Source organism: Tenrec ecaudatus, chromosome 4, assembly GCF_050624435.1.
Source record: "Tenrec ecaudatus isolate mTenEca1 chromosome 4, mTenEca1.hap1, whole genome shotgun sequence".
NCBI lineage: Eukaryota > Metazoa > Chordata > Mammalia > Afrosoricida > Tenrecidae > Tenrec > Tenrec ecaudatus.
In genome coordinates, this window is record NC_134533.1 from 173,630,820 (window position 1) to 173,650,475 (window position 19,656).

The 19,656-nt window shown below is 42.2% G+C and overlaps 1 protein-coding gene across 2 annotated transcripts in view; it reads right to left on the reverse strand.

Annotated features, from left to right (window-relative positions):
• The window catches only part of STAC (SH3 and cysteine rich domain), a 188,827-nt gene that overhangs the window by 43,349 nt on the left and 125,822 nt on the right, over positions 1 to 19,656 (reverse strand). For both annotated transcript variants that reach the window (XM_075548916.1, XM_075548915.1), the window contains one exon: positions 8,668 to 8,746. In XM_075548916.1, coding sequence (XP_075405031.1) covers positions 8,668 to 8,746 — 79 coding nt within the window. The remainder of the gene's footprint in view (positions 1 to 8,667; positions 8,747 to 19,656) is intronic.

Here is a 19,656-nt window from a genome sequence, read left to right on the forward strand (position 1 = left end):
CATCAGAAATCCTTTAAACACTCCCCAAGTATAAAACTAGATACTAGTAAAAGAATATTGAATATTTGAATGGAATGCAAAGTGAACCTTCATAGAAAATTATGGTTTAGGGTTAAAAATCTGAATTAGACGCATGCTGGGTTTTCTCATTCGTCTACTTTGTCTCTCCTAGTACTCCCACAGAGTCCACTGCTTTCTCTTTGGCTAAATTTCCTGGTACTAAAATTATCTTCAGCTATGTTTAACCTAGCTCAACCAATCAATCAAATTTTTATTATGTTTACATTTCTAGGACTTTTATTGGGTTTTCCTTCAAATGTCCCTGCTTTGAAATTCTCTTATTACTTTGCTATATTTTCAAGTTTATCTTTAATATCTCTATGCATTTATCACTCCATTGGTATTGGGTGCTGTTGAGTTGATTTGACTCATAGACATCATGTGACAGAGTAGACCTGTCCCAAGGGGTTTCCTGCACTGTCATGTTTGTGGGAGCAGGTGACCAGGTCCTTGTCCTGGGAGCCACTTCAGAGTGTGAATCACCAGTCTTTTGATTTACAGCCAGGAACATAGCCCTTTGACCACTGGGCCTCCTTATCCGAAGGGGCTTCAAAAGTTCATGGAACAGTTCCATTATATTTGTATTTCATTTTCCCCACATATTTTTAAATATAGTTTGTATAACTAGACATTTCTTGATTTGATAATTCCAGCATATACAGACTCCAAAATTCTGATCATAAAATTGGTTATTACTGTTGACACTCACTCCTGGTGGCTCATGTTCTGGTTCGTACGGTGAATTTTGATTGTTAGCGTATGCTGTTGGAAAGTGCCTTCGTGGACCACTTTTGGGGGTTGAGTTTAAATTCTGTTCCCCAGAGAAGCTTTGCTGCATCTCTTCTGTCTGGTGTTTTTATCAACTGTGGTTTACTTTATTTATTTTTAATAGTTTTCTTGACATTATTCTCATACTGCACAACTCAGAGGCTTAAATGTATTAAAAGAAGTGTGGAATCATCACTGCAGTCAATGTTAGGCCATTGTCTTCAATCTTGTACACATAATTATTAGGTCTTCCTTACCTCACAGGACCCCCTGCTGTGACCTTTAGGAACTATTTGCCTAGTTACTGTCCCTATTGAATTTTCTTTTTTTTGATTTTTAAAATCATTTTATTAGGGGCTCATACAACTCTTATCACAATCCATACATACATCAATTGTTTTAAGCACATTTGTACATTCATTGCCCTCATCATTCTCAAAACATTTGCTCTCCACTTAAGCCCCCGGCATCAGGTCCTCATTTTTCCCCTCCCTCCCCGCTCCCCCTCTCTCATTGACCCTTGATAATTTATAAATTATTATTTTGTCATATCTTTCCCTGTCCTATGTCTCCCTTCATCCACCTTTCTGCTGTCCGTCCCCCAGGGAGGAGGTCACATGTAGATCCTTGTAATCGGTTCCCTCTTTCCAATCCACTCTCCCTCTCCCCTCCCAGTATCACCACTCACACCACTGGTCCTGAAGGGATGATCCGCCTTGGAGTCCCTGTGTTTCCACTTCCTATCTGTACCAGTGTACATCTGTACATCCTCTGGTCTAGCCAGACTTGCAAGGTAGAATTCAGATCATGATGGTGGTGGGGAGCATTTAGGAACTAGAGGAAAGTTGCACTTTGACTGGCTCATCTCCTCCCCTAAACCCCTCTGCAAGGGGATCTCCAGTGGCCGAAAAATGGGCTTTGGGTCTCCACTCTGCACTCCCCCCCCCCATTTGGATTTCATATAAAGGAAAATCATACAAAATATCTCAACCATGACAACAAAACAAAACACAGAGAAACTTCAAACCAAGAGAAAGCAGAATACACTAAAAAGCAAAACAAATTAAAAATGGGTCAAAAGGGGAAAAAAATGATGAGATGCAGTAACTCTATCTGCAGTAATCCACTTTGCAGTGTATTCTCTCTGAGGGAAAGACTATTAATATCTGTGATCAATGGTCTGAAGGAGTCCAGTGGAGGCTTAACCCACATGGAGACTCTTCAAATGTATTTTGGCCTTTCACTGTCATCCATAGCTTTCTGTAAATGGTGCTCAGAATTTAACCTCTAATACAGTTCTCTCCTTTAATCTTATATTTTATTACTTATAATCCTTGGAGTACATGGGTTGGTGTTCTCCTTCCATGTGTATTTAACTAACACCTCACTTAGATGGCAGTTTGTTTTAAGATAAGACTTTAAGACCTTATAGCTATACTTTCTGATAACTGGGTACCATCTGATTTTTTCAAACTGTGGTTGAGTTTAAACTAAACTAAAATATCCGATGGTTTTTACTTTTTTCTACAAGTGGCATGAGTTTGGGCCCTAAAGTCAAGTAAGAAGATTTCCCTTCCCTTTCTTTTCCATCTCCCTGTCCCCCTAGCCTTCCTCCCAGGTCTTTATCTCTTCTTTAACTGAGTCAAGGCTATTCCAGGCATTTCACTTTGCTAAATTCCTTCGAAGAATATTTCTTTTCTATTTCCTACTGAGGATGCCTTTTGGGGAATTAAGGATTTTCCAAATGGCATTTCATTTTACCTATTGCCCATTTAGCCTCCTGAATTTAACCTATTGCCCATTCAGCCTCTGTTGTCCATGTACAAAGGAGTACTGATGATACAGTGCTTAGGTGCTTGGCTTGACTCCTCACTGAAAGACCAGCAGTTGGAACCAGCCAGCAGCTCAGGGTGAGAAGATGTGGCTGTCTGCTACTGTAAAGATTTGCAATCTTGGAAACCCCACAGGAACAGTTCTACCTGGTCCTGTAGGGTTATACTGCATTGGAATTGGACTTGAGGGCAGTGGACTTTGTCCACTATACTTTCCTAAGTTCAACTCTCCAGGAAGGTGGCCTTTACCTGTTTGGGTCTCCGGATTCATGTCTTATTGTCATTGCTAGCCTCCGAGTGTTCAAATTGCTGCTACTTCAGCCATACATGAACAAAAAATTGCCTTTTAATTCTTTCTTCCAGCAGCTTTAGGAACATTGAACTGGGAAATGTTTCTCTAAATATCCAGTCTTACACATTGCTGCAAAGGGAAGCTGTGTTTCTGAAAGACCACTGTCTTGTTCGGATACTATAAGGGTTTGTGTTGCAGGAACACATCATATATATTTATATATACAATTTATTAATTTTCCACAAGGGGCCCAAGAACCAATTTCCATTAAAGTATCTTCAACTTTTTTTGGTGACAACTTGAAACTTTTAGAATAAAACTTACAGACAGCACACCAACAATTAAACCAAACGATCACTGCCATCGAGTAAATTCCTATGGGACAGAGCAGAACTGCTAACTGGGATTTCTGAGACTGTAAATCTTTGCCTTATCGTTAGCTGTCCACCATGTAACCCACCATGCCACCAGGCTTCCCTGTGAATGTCAAAGCTAAGGCTGATTTTTCCAGATCTGAACTTTTCTTTCAGAGCAAAATTGCTTCAGGGAAGGCTGTGTAACTAGTGCATTTTGTAATATCCTCTAGGAGATGTGCACAACCCAGGCTTTTTGAACAATATTTATAGGCATTTGTTTTGCTTCTGTTCTGCTCCCTTTGCTTCTCTTTCAGAAAAATTATGGTCACATAGTTGGTCAGTGGTTCTCAAGCTGTGGGTCGCAACCCCTTTGGGGGTTGAACGACCCTTTCACAGGGGTCACCTGATTCATAACAGTAGGAAAATGATAGTTATGAAGTAGCAACAAAAATAATTTTATGGTTGGGGGGCATCACCACAACATGAGGAACTGTATGAAAGTGTTACGGCATGAGGAAGGTTGAGAGCCACTGAGGTAGATGAAGATGCAATTATTAAAAGCAGCCAAGCACATCAGCATTTGAACAGTTTTAGTTGAAATAAGCAGCCCCCATATTTTACTTCTTTGATTATTCCCTTATTACAAGAGCAGTCTCTAGTTCCAAGTCAAAGGTTAAGACAGCAACTTTCCCCAGGCTTATTGATGATTTCTCCCAGAGTAGTATTGAGAGCAACAACCAGAAGCAGACTTCCCCAAGATCTCCTATGAGCAGAAATTGCACTGTGAAGAAACTAGGAAGCATGTCACCCTCTTGTACAGTGGCGTTCTACTCACTGTCCGTCAGTTGGTCCCAGTGTGGGAGCTTGTGTGTTGCTCTGAAGCTGGGAGCCAGGCTCCCAGTACCTTAAAGACCAGCAGTCAGTCAGAGTCGACAGGATTTAGGAGAGCTTCCAGTTTAAGACACACTAAGAAGAAGGTTGAATTTTCTAAAATTTGTTTTGGTTTGACAGGCACAAGTTCCATATATCCACATTTTAAGTTGCTACCCCCTCAAGAGATGAAGGAAGAAAAGGAGGAGGAAAAGGAGAGGGGGAGAAGGAGAAATTTTAATGGTGCAAATTAGCTGTTGGTTGATGATCCAAATTCTTGTCCCCATCTAATAGAAAGCTCTTAAATTAAAAATGTAGATATGTATGGTATGTATCATTAATATCACGGGCAAGTACAATGTTGCTGAAGATAATTGAAAAAGGAATTGCAGCGGTGCTTCTACCAGGAGCAGCCAGATATTCAAGGCAGATTCAGTAGAAGACATGGAACAAGAGATGGAGGATGTCAGAAATGTGCTTACTTGTGTTTCATTGACTACCCAAAGGAACCCCACTCTGTGGATCACAGCAAACTATGGGTATCATTTGGGAGAATAGGAATTCCAGAAAACTTTAATTGTGCTCTTGTAGACCCTGTACATGGACTAAGAAGCAGTTGTTAGAACAAAATAAGGGTACTACATGATTTAAAATCAGAAAGGGTATGTGTCAGAGTTTTATATATTTTGATCATACTTTTTTAGTGAAGAGGCCAAGCAGCTAGATTGTATGAGGAGAGATGAGATATCAGGATGGGAGGAAGGCTCATTATGGCTCTGCAATATGCAGAGGACACAACCCTGCTTGTTGAAAGCCAAGAGAACTTGGGCTATTTACTGATGAATCAAAGACCACAGTCTTCAGTATGGACTATGATTTAATATAAAGATGACAAAATCCCCAGATCTAGACTGATAGACAACGTCACAAGAAATGTAAAAAAGAATGAAGTGGTCAAAGATTTCATTGTATTTAAATTCACAACCAACATCCATGGAAGCAGTAGTCAATACATTAAATAATGCCTTATTGTGTTGATCAAATCTTTTAAAGACATCTTTAAAATGTTAAAGAGTAAAGATGTCACTTGGAGGACTAAGGTGCACCTGACCTGGTGTTTTCAAGGTGGGACAAATGAATAAGAAAGACCAGAGAAGAACTGATGCATTTGGATTAAGGTGTTGATGAAGAATATTCCAGCACCATGGACGACCAGAAGAACAAATAAATCTATCTAGAGGGAAGTACAGCCAGACTTTTGTCTCATGTGCTTTGGATACGTTATTAAGAGAGACCTGTTTCTGGAGAAGAAGATCACGCTTGATAAAGTAGGTCAGCCCAAAAGAGGAAGGGTCTTAATGCGATCCTTCTATGCAATGACTACAATAGGCTCCCACGTGGCAGCCATTGTGGGTGTGGTGCAGGACTGCGCAGTGTATCAGTGTGTTGTTCTGCTATACATAAGGTCCCTATGAGCCAGAGCCTACACAAGGGCATCGACTACAATGACAGAAAGGCGTGGCCATTGCCTTCTGATGACAAGCCAGTGAAAGCCCTAAGGATACAGAAGAATTCTGTCCCATAGAGTAATAGACGCTAAGCACAACACACCAATGACGGTGGCCATGGTCCAGGATGGGGCAATATTATGTGGTATTATATATAAATAAGGTCACCGCATGTCAGAACTGACTCGCCAGCAGTGAATATCAGCAAGATGACTTTGGACTTTCTTCCAGGAAGACGTCTGCCTGGCCTGCAGAAGGTGATCTGTGAGTACTGCGCATGTTCTTGGGCATAAACATATAATGCAGAACCGGCTGTGAGCCCAGCCTCAGAGAAGCAGCACCCTCCCTGCACAGCACCACCGGGAGAAGAGCAGTGGGACCTTGGGCCACAGAGGAAGGGTGTTTCTCAATGTTATTTCTAAACTGCACGGACAGGGGATTAAAGCCAATCAAAGGAAACCGTTTTGAAGCTAAGCGCTGCATAATTAATGCCCTTAGCTGTTAAACGGGCATACTAGAGACTGCTGCGGCTGATCAAAGGAAGGAGTAAACGTTCTCCAAAGCTTTTAAGAGACTTATTTCTTGGTATGTTCTTTTGATAGATCTCTTTGACTAAGGCTGGGAAAATGCGTCTGCATTTCTTGCAGTTTAATATAAAGAAACCAACGAAAAATGAAACTCACTGCCATTGAGTTAACTGAGACTCACAGCAAGACCCCAGAGGACGGCATAGAAAGGATCCCATTGGTTTCTCAGACGATACATCTTTATGGGAGTAGAAAGTCTCATTCTTCTCCCACAGGGTGACTGGTGGTTTCAAAGTACTGACCTTGAGAACAGAAGCCCAATACACTACCACTTGCCTCCCTCAAAAATGCCTCCAGCACCCCTTGAAGCGATCAAACGGAGGAGAAGTGAGCAGAGAGGACAGGCACCTCTCTACTATCCAGAAAGGTGAGCCAGGAGTGGAGGGTGCCTGCCCTGAGAACCTCCTAAACCCAGTCTGCCACCAGGCACAATCAAGTCTGCATCTCTGAGTAAATTTCCCCATGCCTCAGTTTATCTGTATGGTATGTGTGTATGTGTGAGTGTGTGTTTTGGAGGGAAGCGGGTTGGGCCACATGATCTCTAATCAATGTTTCAAACTCCAACAAGCCTGTGAATTAGAGAATAATATGGTGTCTGCGGATTCTGATTCTGCAGGTCAGCGGCAGGCTGGCATTCTCCATTTAACAGGATCCCAGGTGATACCGTGACATAGTGGTGCCCAGGCTTCTGGTCCTTGCTTCACTCTCAGGGCAGAGGCACTCTAGCCTGACTCTCTCTTTATGACCTTGGGATGACTTTACTAATACAGCCATGCTTCATATTGATTGTTCCTGAATATAGCTCTGAACAACATAAAATTCTATTAAGCCCACGGTTTAGATAGAGGAAATTCTCGGGTCAAAGAGAGGCCATAATGACTTAAAAGAATGGGTCAGCCACAGGATCAACAGAGCTGGAATCAATGGGCAGTCAGGGCAGTATTAGGTTCAATGTGGAAGCTTTTTCAGCAGTCCAAAATATGCGATCAGAGTGTACACTGGTCTCTCTTCTCTAACCCCTTTCTTCACAGACTTACCAGCTCCAAGCCCATCACCTTTTGGACTCCTTCTCTTTCTTCTTGTTTTAGTTTTATATATACCTTGCATGTTTCTGATCCTGCTTTTCCCTAATGCTGCTTCTGATGCTGGAATGTTCAGCTCCTCCACTTCCCCCTCCCTCATATGTTATAGCCAACTTTGGATCCTGTCTCCTTCAGGAAGTTGGGTAAATTCCTATGGAAAGATGTAATCTTCCCCCTCTGGTTAAATTGGTCTTTAGTTGATGTTACCTTCAAACGTCTCCTTTCCTCTCTGTGAGACTCCTGTGGCCCTGCTGGGGTTGAAGCTGAAGTCATCGATGTGTGATATTTGCATCTAGGATCTCATTGAACGATCACAGTGACCCTATGTACTTGGTGGTACTCTCACCTTTGTGCTGGAGATGAGATTGAGGAGGAGAGAGCTTAGACCACTGCTCAAGGGCACAGGATCCTTAGGTGTAATCTGGCAGTTGGCTAGCAAAGCAAGCATGGACCAAGGGCCTTCTCCATGCAATGCCATTAGTAAGAAGTGGTGTTGATAAGAAGGGCCTCAGGGGGAGGATGAAGACAGGAGCCAGACACAAGGTAGTGAGGATCTGACCAGAGTTGAAGAATTAAAACAGCATGTCTGTGTTACATACTATTCTCTCATAAGTTAGAGCCTCATACCCTGATGGATTCTGGGACTGCTGACTAAATTCAGTTGATGGCCCTGCAACAGCGGGCAGACTTGGGCTTCGATGGCCCTGCCATGTTACTGCCCTACTTTGATGTTCCTCCCGGCAGTCAGCACTCTTTCCCTTGTCTCCCTCATCACGCTGCTTTATAAGTGCTCGAGGAAGATTTGCATCAATCTAGAAGCACACTTTTCCCTACAGGATGCCAAAGAGTCCGTACTCTATTTGAGCATGTTTGCAGGACTGTCAAGGGAGTGGGGGATTGGGGATAAGAGGAAGCTTGGGAAAAGTTCTTCGAGGACAAGTTCTGCCTGGCTGGCAGAAATGCTACCCATGAGCACCGCCTCTACAGGAGCAGGACGACATTTTCTGCTCCCCTGAAGACTTTCCACTTCAGAAACCCACAGAAGCGGCTCTACTCTGTTCCATAGACTGACTGTGAATTGGCTGGTCTTTGGAGGGTTTCAATTCTTTCAAAGGGAAGGCACATTTACATAACTCTAAAGTAGTGCATAAATTGGATGTTCGTTACCCAGGGACTGCCTGTGCAATCAAGTGACTAGTTCCCTTCCCAAATACTGACCACTCCCCCAGCTCGATTTCCGGAGTGCGGCAAGAAAGCCTCTTTGCTTGCCAATGACCCTGATGATTAGTGGGATTCATGCTCCCTCGCTCACCACTGTTGCTGCGTTTTCGTAGGTCGTACCCTCCTGCCGGCCCATCAGCTTCTTCAGGAACCTCCACGAGATCTGAAGTCTGGGGGGGGGGGGGAGAGGAAACAATATATAGTGAGTGGTGCAATCAATGGGCTATGTGAATGGAAATTTCTAGATGTCAATAGGAGAGGTAAGGTAGAATTCGCATGATACAGTCTTGAGAATTTAATCACTGCTGTCTATTCTGCTTGGCTGATTGTAGAGAGGCCATGTGTTCCCTCATGGGCACTGAACCTCCCTGCAGGCATATGTGCCAGACACAGTGTTGAATAAATACCTGGATGCACAGGCCACACTTAGGCAGTAGGGAGAACTGCTGCCCACGGCCTGTCCCTGGAAATTCTCAATCAATTCATAGCTCTTTCTGTAGGTGACTGAGATAATTATGAATCCAGTTACTTTATAGATTTACCCATCCTGAAAATAATACAAAACAAGAAACAAACAAACAAAAAAACTCAACAACAACGTTAACACCAAACAGAGAAAATTCCAACTTGAAAGCATGGAATATTAAAAATGGAAACAACTTTAAACGAGGTTAAAGGGAGATTAAATAATAAGGTGTTACATTTTAACCTAACTGCATCTGCCACAATCAACTTTGCACGTTCTTTATCCAAGAGCAAACTTATTTACATCCTTGAGCTTTGTATGATCCGAGGGGATTCACCGGAGGCTTCCACCGACACCCATAGACTTCTACAAACTGGGTATTCAGAATCTAAGCTCTGACACCTTTTCTTCCAATTTGGATTGTATTATGGACATTGCTTGGATCACACAGTCTGGTGTGTTTCTTCCATGTGGACTTAGTTGATGCCTCACTTAGGTAGCTGTTTGTTTGAAGATCAGTTGACAAGACCCCAGATGCTATTGTTTCTGATATCCAGGCACCATCTGATTTCTTCACCAAACTTCAATATAGCACCCATATGCTCAGTGATCTCCTCATAAGATGGTCTTAGGTTAGGGTTACAATTAAGTGCAAGCCCAAAATCCATGTAATTATGGCTTATGTAAGTCTCTTGTTCACTTTAGAGATAACTTTTTGAGCTGATTTCACTGTTTTGAACTTAATTGCCCATCAGGTCCCCATTGAGTATGCTGCTTTGATTGGATTTTTCTCTCTGGATCTTATTGCTAAATCCAAGATTCATTTCCATTTATAATTCACTTCAAAGATCATCTTCATTAACTTTCTCTTTTTAAAAAATGTCAGTATAAATAATTTTCCTTTTTATTTTTGTAACAAACATTTTATTGGGGGCAAGTAAATTATTGAGAGAACTTGTCTGCAGCCAGCCATCCATTGCAAGGACATGTTTACTTTGGAATAGATCTGTAGGCATGAACTGGAAACCCAGTAGCAATATAGTTTTACTTATTTACTATGTGCTATCTTAAAGCGTGTTGTGTGTCTAATCTCATTTATTCCTTAGTTGTATGATGCACCGATTTTTGAATCCAAAGCATGGGCAGACTCACTAGCTCTGCTTGAGGACCCACAAGGCAAAAGTGGTCGACCGGGGCTTGTGGGTCACAGGGGTTGTCTTTCCACTTGTGCACTTAAGTACTGTACTTGATTCAGTGGTGAGGGGTGGCTCGGACCAGCTGATGAGTGTTTCCAATGTTATCACCTAGGGCATCTGGAGTGGGCCACAGGGAGAGTCTTTACACCATGGGAATGCTTCAAATCAGGATCCGGTCCCAGCAGCGGCTCAGCCTTTACCAGCACACCATGGATTCCCTGTTTCAAGGTACCAGAACAATTATTTCTGCCTGCTTTGTTTGTTTTGACCTTTTCAAAAGGGAAGTTGAGGTCTCAGAGGAGAGTCACATTAAATAACCCTGCCCCCAACCTCCCCAAACCGATTTATTTATCTTAGCAGACAAGAGCAAATTTGCCTTCCCAGCTCTGTTACTGAGTTCTAGAGCACATAAGCACCGCCTTCAGAGATTGAATGCTGTGATCATCGGTTGAGTTTTGTTTTTCTTCCAAGCCTCCTTACTTTCATGACACATCAGAAAGAAGGGGAACATAATCACAAGGCCTGGAAGTCACTCGTTTCTTGTTCCTTTGATGTTTCTTTCTGTCTGCACAAGTTACTTTGGAGAACTCCATTATATTATTGGTAGGAAATTGAAGTTTACTTGTAAACTAACCAACCAACCAACCAACACTTTGAAAGGTTTTGAATTTGACTTCCCTGGCCTTCCCAGGGCCATAGAGTCAGAACATCAAATATTCCCAAACTTTTGAAGAGCACATTACAGACAAGTAGTTTAGTAACAGCTGGGGAGAGGCTTCCCAACAATGCTGATGGAATGCCTTCATAGTGCTGGAAGACCAGACCCTGTGGGACAAAGCTTGGGTCTTCAGACTACAACAGTCTAGAAGAGTGCCCGGATGCTTGAAGTCTATTACCAATTGATCCTGCAGGAAGGGAAGAAAATCATTTTAAAGCACTAATTCCTTGTGTTTATTTTCTTCCACTAAGGCAGCGGTTCTCAACCTGTGGGTCGTGACCCCTTTGAGGGTCAAACGAATTTCACAGGGGTCGCCAAAGACCATTAGAAAAGACTATTTCCAATGGTCCTAGTAACCGAGACACAACTCCTCTATCCGTCTCCAGGTGGGTTTGCTCACATGCAGATATACCCACATTGAGTACCCCTTGTGAAGACTGTTAACCAAGCTACACCATGCTCCCAGACAAAATTTCATTTATTTGTAATTAGAAATAAATATTTCACAATATATAATGACATACTGTTTTGTGATGAATCACTATGCTTTATGTTCAATATATAATAATGAAAATATGTCCTGCATATCAGATATTTACATTATGATTCATAACAGTATCAAAATAACAGTTATGAAGTAGCAACAAAAATAATTTTATGGTTGGGGTCATCACAACCAGAGGAACTGTATGAAAGGGTTGCGACCTTAGGAAGTTTGGGAAGCACTGGGCCATGAGGAAAGAGTGAAGTGACAGACATAGTTAAGCATATGTTGATTTGCCTTTGTACAGCAGAATGAAAGACTGTCCAGCCCTGCACCATATTCATAATTGTTATGTTTGAGACCGTTGCTGAAGCCGCTCTGTCAATCCATATCCTTGAGAGTCTTCCACCTTTTTGCTGCTCTTCCATTTTACCAGGCATGATGTCCTTTTCCAGGGACTAGTTCCTCCAGATACCAAGTACATGAGAGGAAGTCTTGCCATCCTCGCTTTCAAGGAATATACCTCTAAGACAGATTTATTTGTTCTTTTGAAAGTTCATGATACTTTTGACATTTTCATCAGCACCATGATTTAAATGTATCGATTCTTCATTATTCCCTATTCAAGGTCCCACTTTCACATGCAATTGAAAGTATCATGGCTCGGGTCAGCTGGACTTTAGTTAAGGTAACAGCCTTGCTCTTCAATCCTTTATATAGGCTTTGTGCAGGAGATTGACCCAATGCAGCACGTCTTTTGCTCTCTTGACTGCTACCTCCATGAACATGGATTATGGATTCAGCAACATAAAATCCTTCACAACTTCAATCTTCTCTCCATTTATCATAATGTTCCTTTTTGGTACAGTTGTAGGGATTTGGGTTTCCTTTAAATTAAACTGTAATCCTTACTGAAGCTTGCCAGCCTAGATCTTTATCAGCTAGTGTTAAACGTTCTCCTGACTTTAAGCAAGGATGAGTTGTCTGAATATCGCAGGTGAAATAAGCCCTCCTCTCCTCCTGATGCTGCATTCGTCTTTGTGTAGTCCTAGCCTCTCAGATTCCTTGCCCAGTGTCCTGATTGAATAAATATGGTGAGAGGATGCAACTACTGTACGCCTTTCCTGATTTTAACCTGTAACCCATGCAGTATTCCCTTATTCTGTTTGCACAGCTGCCTCTTTATGCAAGTACAGGTTCTGCACGATCACAATGAAGTGTTTTGGAATTCCCATTCTTCTGAATGCTATACATAATTTGTTATGAATCACACAGTTAAGTGCCTTCATCGTCAATAAAACACATATGAACACTTTTTCTGGTGTTCTCTGCTTTTAGCCAAGATTTATATGAAATCAGCAATGATATCTCTTGTTCCCCATCCTTTTCTGAACCCTGCTTAGCTTGCTGGCAGCTCTCTGATGGTGCAGGACTGCAAAGGCCATTGAGTGATCTTCAGCAAACATTTAGTTGCATGTACTCTTAATGACGTTGTTCTGTAATTTGCGCATAAGTTTGAGTCACCTTTCTCTGGGACGGGTACACATACAGATCTTTTCTCATGGGTTTCTAGGTAGTTGCCATTCACATTTTTGGGCATAGATGAATGAGTGCTTCTGTACTTCATCAGCCTGTTCAACTATTTCAATTGGAATTCCATCAATTCCTGGAGTCTTTTGTGTGTATGTGTGTGTGCATTAATGTCTTCAGTGTAGCTTGGATTTCTTCCGCCAGCACCATCGGTTCTTGATCATAGGTTACCTTTTGATACTGTGATCCTCAGTGTCCACTGATTCTTTTGATACAGTGTCTCTGTGGTTTCCTTCCATCTTCATTGGATGCTTCCTGCATTGATAGGCATTTTGCCCATATTGAAACTCAAGGATTGAGTTATTCTTTAGTTCTTTCAGCTTAAGATATATTGAGCTTATTTTTCCTTTTTGGTTTTCCAACTACAGGTCTTTGCACATTTCATTGCAATACTCTCTTCTCTTTTACTTCATTTTTTTACATTTCGTTTAGCTTCTATACATCCAGAGAACTTTCTGTCTCTTCTGACACCTCCTTTGATTTTTTTTCTTTCATTCATGTCTCTTTAATAACCATTGCTTTCTTCATGTGCGATAGTCTTGATGTCATTCTGCAGCTCATCTGATCTCTGTCATTAGTGTTCAATGAGTGAAATCTATTTTTGAGAAGTTCTGGAAATTCACATGGATACACACACACGTCATATTTTGGTTTTCATGGCTTTAGTTTTCCTCAACTTCAAATTGAACTTCCAAAAAAAAAATCACATTCATAGACTCACAGGACAGAGTATAATTGTGGCTGCAAAGTCCTGTAAGTCTCTATGGGAGTAGAAAGCCTTGTCTTTCTCCCATTTTGCAGATGGTGGTTTCGAAATGCTGACCTTGTGGCTTGTAGCCCAACATATAACCACTAAGCCATCGGGGCTCTTGCCAACTTGAACATACTTATGAGCAATTAATGCTCTGTTTTACAGTCAGCTCCTGGCCTCATTTTGACTACTGATATTTAGTTTCTCCATTGTCTCTTCCTACATATATAAACAATTTGATTTCTGTATCGTCTGTCTGGAGAAGTCTACATGTATAGTCTTCATTTGAGTTGTTGAAAAAGCTATTTGTGACTAAAAGTCATTAGTCATGAAAAATTCTATCATTTGGCCTCCAGCTTGATTTCTATCACTAAGGCCATATATTTCCAACTACTGTCCCTTCCTCTTTGTTTCCAACTTTTACATTCCAATCACCAATGATTATTATTGCATCTTTAGTGCATGTTGGCGCATTTTCAGATTATAGAAGTTGGGAGAATTCTTCAATTTCTTCATCAGTAACTTTAGTGGTGGGTGCATAATTTGAATAAAGTTATATTAACTGGATTTCCAATGACATGCATAGATACGATCCTTTCATGGACAGCATTGCACTTCAAAGTAGATCAAAGTAAACAATGTGATTATTTGATTCCCATACTAGTTCATTTCTTCTCTCTAATACTGAGGATATAGATGTTTATGAATTCCATTTTAATTTTGATGATTTTCAATTTTTCTAAGTTCATACTTTTTGCATTCCAAGTTCCAATTATTGACAGATGTTTGTAGCCCTTTCTCCTCAATGTGAGTCATGCCCCACCAGCAGGTGATGTCTTACAGGCTACCTCGTGCATGTCGTTATGGGCAACTCTGCTTTGAGAAGGCAATGCTTCCACAGTCAGATTTCGGGTGCCTCCCCCTGCGGGGCTCATCTTCTGGCACTCTCTTTGACAGTGTTCGGCTGCTACCCATGAAGTTTCAGAAGTGGACAGCCGATTCTTTCTCTGTAGTCTGTAAGCTCGACTGACACCTGTTCACTTTGGGTGACTGCTGGTATGTGAAATACCAGTGACGGAGCTTCCAGCATCACAGTAACTCACAAGTCACCACAGTACGACACACTAGGGTGTGAAAGAGTCACATTCGGGGTTCTCTCTGCTCTGGCCAGCTCCTTGTGCTCTTCCTTTCCAGCTGGAGGTGGCTTTCACCAACTCTCTTGGCTTGCAGAGGAGGATGGTTGGTTACAGGCAGACGGTCAGCTCCATGTGGCTTCGGAGGGAGCAATAAAATGGTAGTAAGGGCTCGCCTTACTCACCTGAGGAGACCTAACGGTATGCTGGGGTGAGAGACATGCTTAGTATTCTTGAGTCTCTGTTCCAAACTTCAGATGGAGCCTGTGGCCATTGAACATTGGTGATCAAAGGAGCAAGGGAGAAGTAAGGGAGAACATGAGAGGGAGAGGAGGGAGTGGCAGGGGTCTATTGCTATGGCAACAAACTTAAATCCTTAAATTAACTCAGTGGTTTTCAAACTCTGGTAAGCATTGGTATCACCTGGGGTGGTGAGCAGAAACCAGTGAAACCAGACTCACCATCTTTGAGTGGATACTGACTCAGCAACCCTACAGTGCAGGGGAGAACTGGCCCTGTGAGTTTCCGAGACTGTAACTCTTTACAGGAGTAGAGAGCTCGTCTTTCTCCTTAGAGTGTCTGGGGGTTTAGAGTTTATGATCTTTCAGATTACCGTGCCTGCGACTAAATCACTATGTTACTGGGTTACCAGGGTTATCGGTGGGTGATGGCAAAGGGGAGCGTTAAACCATAGATTATTGTTTCCCAGAGCCAGATTTTTCAGTCTCATAAATCTGAAGTGAGAAACCTGAATTTGCATTTCTAACAAGTTCCCAGGTGAAGCTGTTGAGATTGATTAGGAGACCACACACTGGGAACCATTGATTTCTCTCAGCCTGTTTTAGAAGTTTCGAGCATTTGAGGAGGAGAGTCATTCATCCTTCATTCACATTTTTTTTTCCCCAATGAGAATCTGCAGTGAGCCAGCAGTTTAATGGCCACAGGGTTCTGCCTCCTTTGGGCTGTATCATAATCACCTGCAGAGGTAACGCTAAAAGGGGCTGGGGCTTGTTGAAGTCAAATAGGGCCCAGGCCTTTCTATTTCTCCAAGTTCTCCAGTGGATTCTGATACCTATCAAAGCTTAAGCATCACTTGTTTAAGGCAACAGAAATAAGAAGATATACTCAAAGTCCTTGCTTGTAATCTCTCTATCTGGTGGAGGAAGGATTGGAGAAGAGGGATGAAAATGAACATAAAAAAGTAAAGAGTCATTAGCAATATGCAAATTAATGAAGCCCATAAAGGGGATGCCCCACCCGGACCAGGAAGCTCAGAGAAATGATGCCTACAAACAGGTGGCAGCAATGCAGGGGAAAGGCAGGGCCCATGGAAAATGGCCACCTGTGCTGGAGCCCAGAGTGTGAGAAATGAAGAGCTGTGTGGGTCTCACAGGGTTTGAAGGTCATTCCTCAAGTACACCTTACTTGTCCTTCCTTCTTCAAGCATTTCTCTACCGTCTGTCATGTGGCAAGTACTATGCTGGGACCCGGTGATATTATTATGAGCAGTAATAAGGTCCTGATCTATTGTTGCTCGACCTCTAGGTCAAGAAAGAGATTCAAAGGATCATTAGGATGCAATCACGACAACCTCATATGCAACATAATAAAATGCCTCCTGGTCTTGTGTCATCCTCACAGCCTCTGGAGAGTTGAAGTGTATTGTTGGAATTTTGTCCCAATCCATCTCAACAAGGGCCTCTCTTGTCTTTGCTGGCTCTCTGCTTCACCAAAAATGATGTCCTCCTCCAGTGACTGTTCCCCCTGGTGATGTGTCCAATTCAAATAGGCTGGGAAACGCTCTGTTCTGATCCATAGCATTCTCCTTGGCTAGTCTGGGGAGGCAGACCCTCAGGGCTTTCTCCCGTCTGTGTTAGCTCTACTCAGCCATGGGCAATCCTGCAGGAATTGAAAGGCTGGTGGCATACCTTCCAGGATCACGCAAGCGATCACAATCGGGCTGACAGACAGGCGGGGGATCCATGTGGCTGTTTCTAGTGTTGAGTGCCATTGGGTTGGTTCCAACTCCCATTCACCGTGTGAACAACAGAACAAAAACATACAAGGAAGCTTAAAACACCCATGAAAACAATGGAATCCAAAGACGATGAACTTTTCCTACAAACGGCGTGGAGCCCCTTCAGACATACCTCAAAAGAGGAATACTTGACGGCTTGCAGGGGAGCACCTTAAGAGTAAGGGAGTTCTTGTGGTTTATATACAAACCAAGTTGGGCTTGAAGAATCCCAAGTGGAAGAAACACAAGTTCAAAGATGTGAAGAAGTCAAAAGCTTGGTGACTTCATGGGTCAATTGATGTTTATGATAAATGGGAGTAAATGATGTTTATGATAAATTATGGTAACTTGCCAGGTTGGATAGGCCTCCTATGCCAGACTAGAGTTTGGGTGTTGTTCAGTAGGCATATATGAGTCAACAAAACAATTTAATTGCAAAAGTTACCTAAGGTCTTTCTTTCAAGGAGAATATATCTAGAGATATTCCTAAGGGTCATATCAAAAAGGACGAGGGCAGCAAAATGATTCCTTTATTAAAATCTGTATGGGAGCCACTGGGGTAATATAATAATAAGCACTTCCAGTACTGCTGACAGAGAGGAGTGCATTTGACATACATTTCTCAGTTCTGAATCACAGGAGCTCATCATTAAGTTTAGGTAGACATGTTGAGTTTGTACAGTGGTCAAGAGCTTGAGTAAGAGGTGGAGACCAGGGTTTTCAACCAGTTCCTTCTGGTTTGACCCCCTGTGGAGAACTGGTATATCCAAAACCCGGTTATTTTTATGGACCCCTAGGTGATTCTTACATATACTTGAGGACCTTTTCAAAATGTTGATTCTGATTCAGTATCTCTGGGGTGGAAATGCAAAGGCTCAGCCAGGGGTCATGCCAAAGTGAACCATTGGAAGCTCTGGTTAGGACTGAAGATAGCTAAGGGGGTCCTCAGCTTACAGTTGACCGTTGGGCTGGAGGGGTCTGATCACCAAGCAAAACCAACCAGGAAAAACCTGTTGAGGAAGAAAATCAGCAAAGGCAGACCCCTGGCAACAGCCCAGTTTAAGGAGTGGATGGAGGAAAGGTAAGCAACAGGCCAATCAAAAAAACAAACAAACAAAAAACAGAGATCCTGAGGGTCAGAGCAACAGCAACCTAGCTAAGAGAATGTTCTAAGAGGCAGAAATGGGGATAGTGAGGGTGGGGCAGGAGGAAGGTAAAAGGAAACAGAGGAAGGACCTAGGAATCAAAGCAATGGATAGAGGTATAAGCATAGGTGTGTATATATGTAAATATATTTATCCACAAAAATAGAGGTATTGGACTCTGTACATATATTTATATGGCAATACACTGTGATAGTGGATGGACTTTGGGCCTCTGATCATAACCTCCCTCAATACACGAACACCTTGTTCTAACAAATCAACATTCTGAGATGCTGAGCCTCCTGACAAAATTGCTGAAGACCAAACAGGTGTGTAAGCAAATGTGGTGAAGAATGTGGATGGTGCCAGCTATTAAAAGATAAAGGGTCTGGGGTCTTAAAAGCTTGAATTTAAACAAGCAGCCATTCAGCAGAGAAGCAACAAGCCCACATGGAAGAGTGGAGCAGAGACCCAAAGCCCATCTGTAGACAATGGAACAACCCCCCACAGAGGGGCCCAAAGAAGGGATGAAACAGCCAGGGTACAGGTAAAGCATTGATGAAGCATACAATATTCCTCTGGTTCCTTGAGGCTTCCTCACCCCCCACTGTCATGAATCCAGTGCTGCTTCTCAATGAAGACTAGACTGGAACATGCACACAGGTACAAAAAAGAGATGGGGCTCACGACACTGGAATCCAGGAACAGGAGTGGGAATGGTGATACCAGAAAGGTAGGGATAAAGGTGGGGTGGGGGAGAGGAAGAGAGAAAGGGGGAACCAATTACAACGATTAACACATAACCATACACCCCTCTCCAGGGAGAGGAACAACAGAAAACGGGGAAGGGAGACAGCAGTTGGTGTACGATATGAAAATAATAATTTATAATTTACCAAGGGGGCTGGGGGGGGGAGATGAGGAGCTGATACCAAAGGCTCAATAGAAAGTAAATGTCTAGAAATGATTGAAGGCAACATATGTACCAACATACCTGATACAATCAATGTATGGACTGTAACAAGAGTCCCCAATAAAATGATTTTTTAATAAAAACAAACGAAAAGAACAAAGGAGACTCTTTGGTTAAGTCAGGGGTGACTGACAGAGCTTGAGAATGGATTCTTGTAGAGCTTCAGAAAAAAGCTCTTGAGATAACACACATGCCTTGCTAATAGGTTGTGACCTTGTCTAACACCACAAGAACGCAAGCGCAAAGAAAATCCAGCTTAAGGAAAATAGAGCAGCAAGAATTTCCATTTATTGGATGTCAGTTATGCCAGGCCCTGCGCTAGAAACTTTACATATATTATAATTATTATTATCCAACCCACAAAGCCATATCATATTAATATAAATACCAATTTTACTCATATGCACTTTGTATTTATTCACCACATTTAGCACCATTTCTATTCTTCCTTTAGAAAATGAATTAACATTACTATTTGAACTGTCAATTTGATTTATAGCTTCCCTAGGGAGAACATCAGCATTCTAGTACCTTAAAAATGTTAACATATTACACCTTCACGTTTTTGAGGCAAATGCCTACTGAAAGTTCACATTTTCCATTTTAC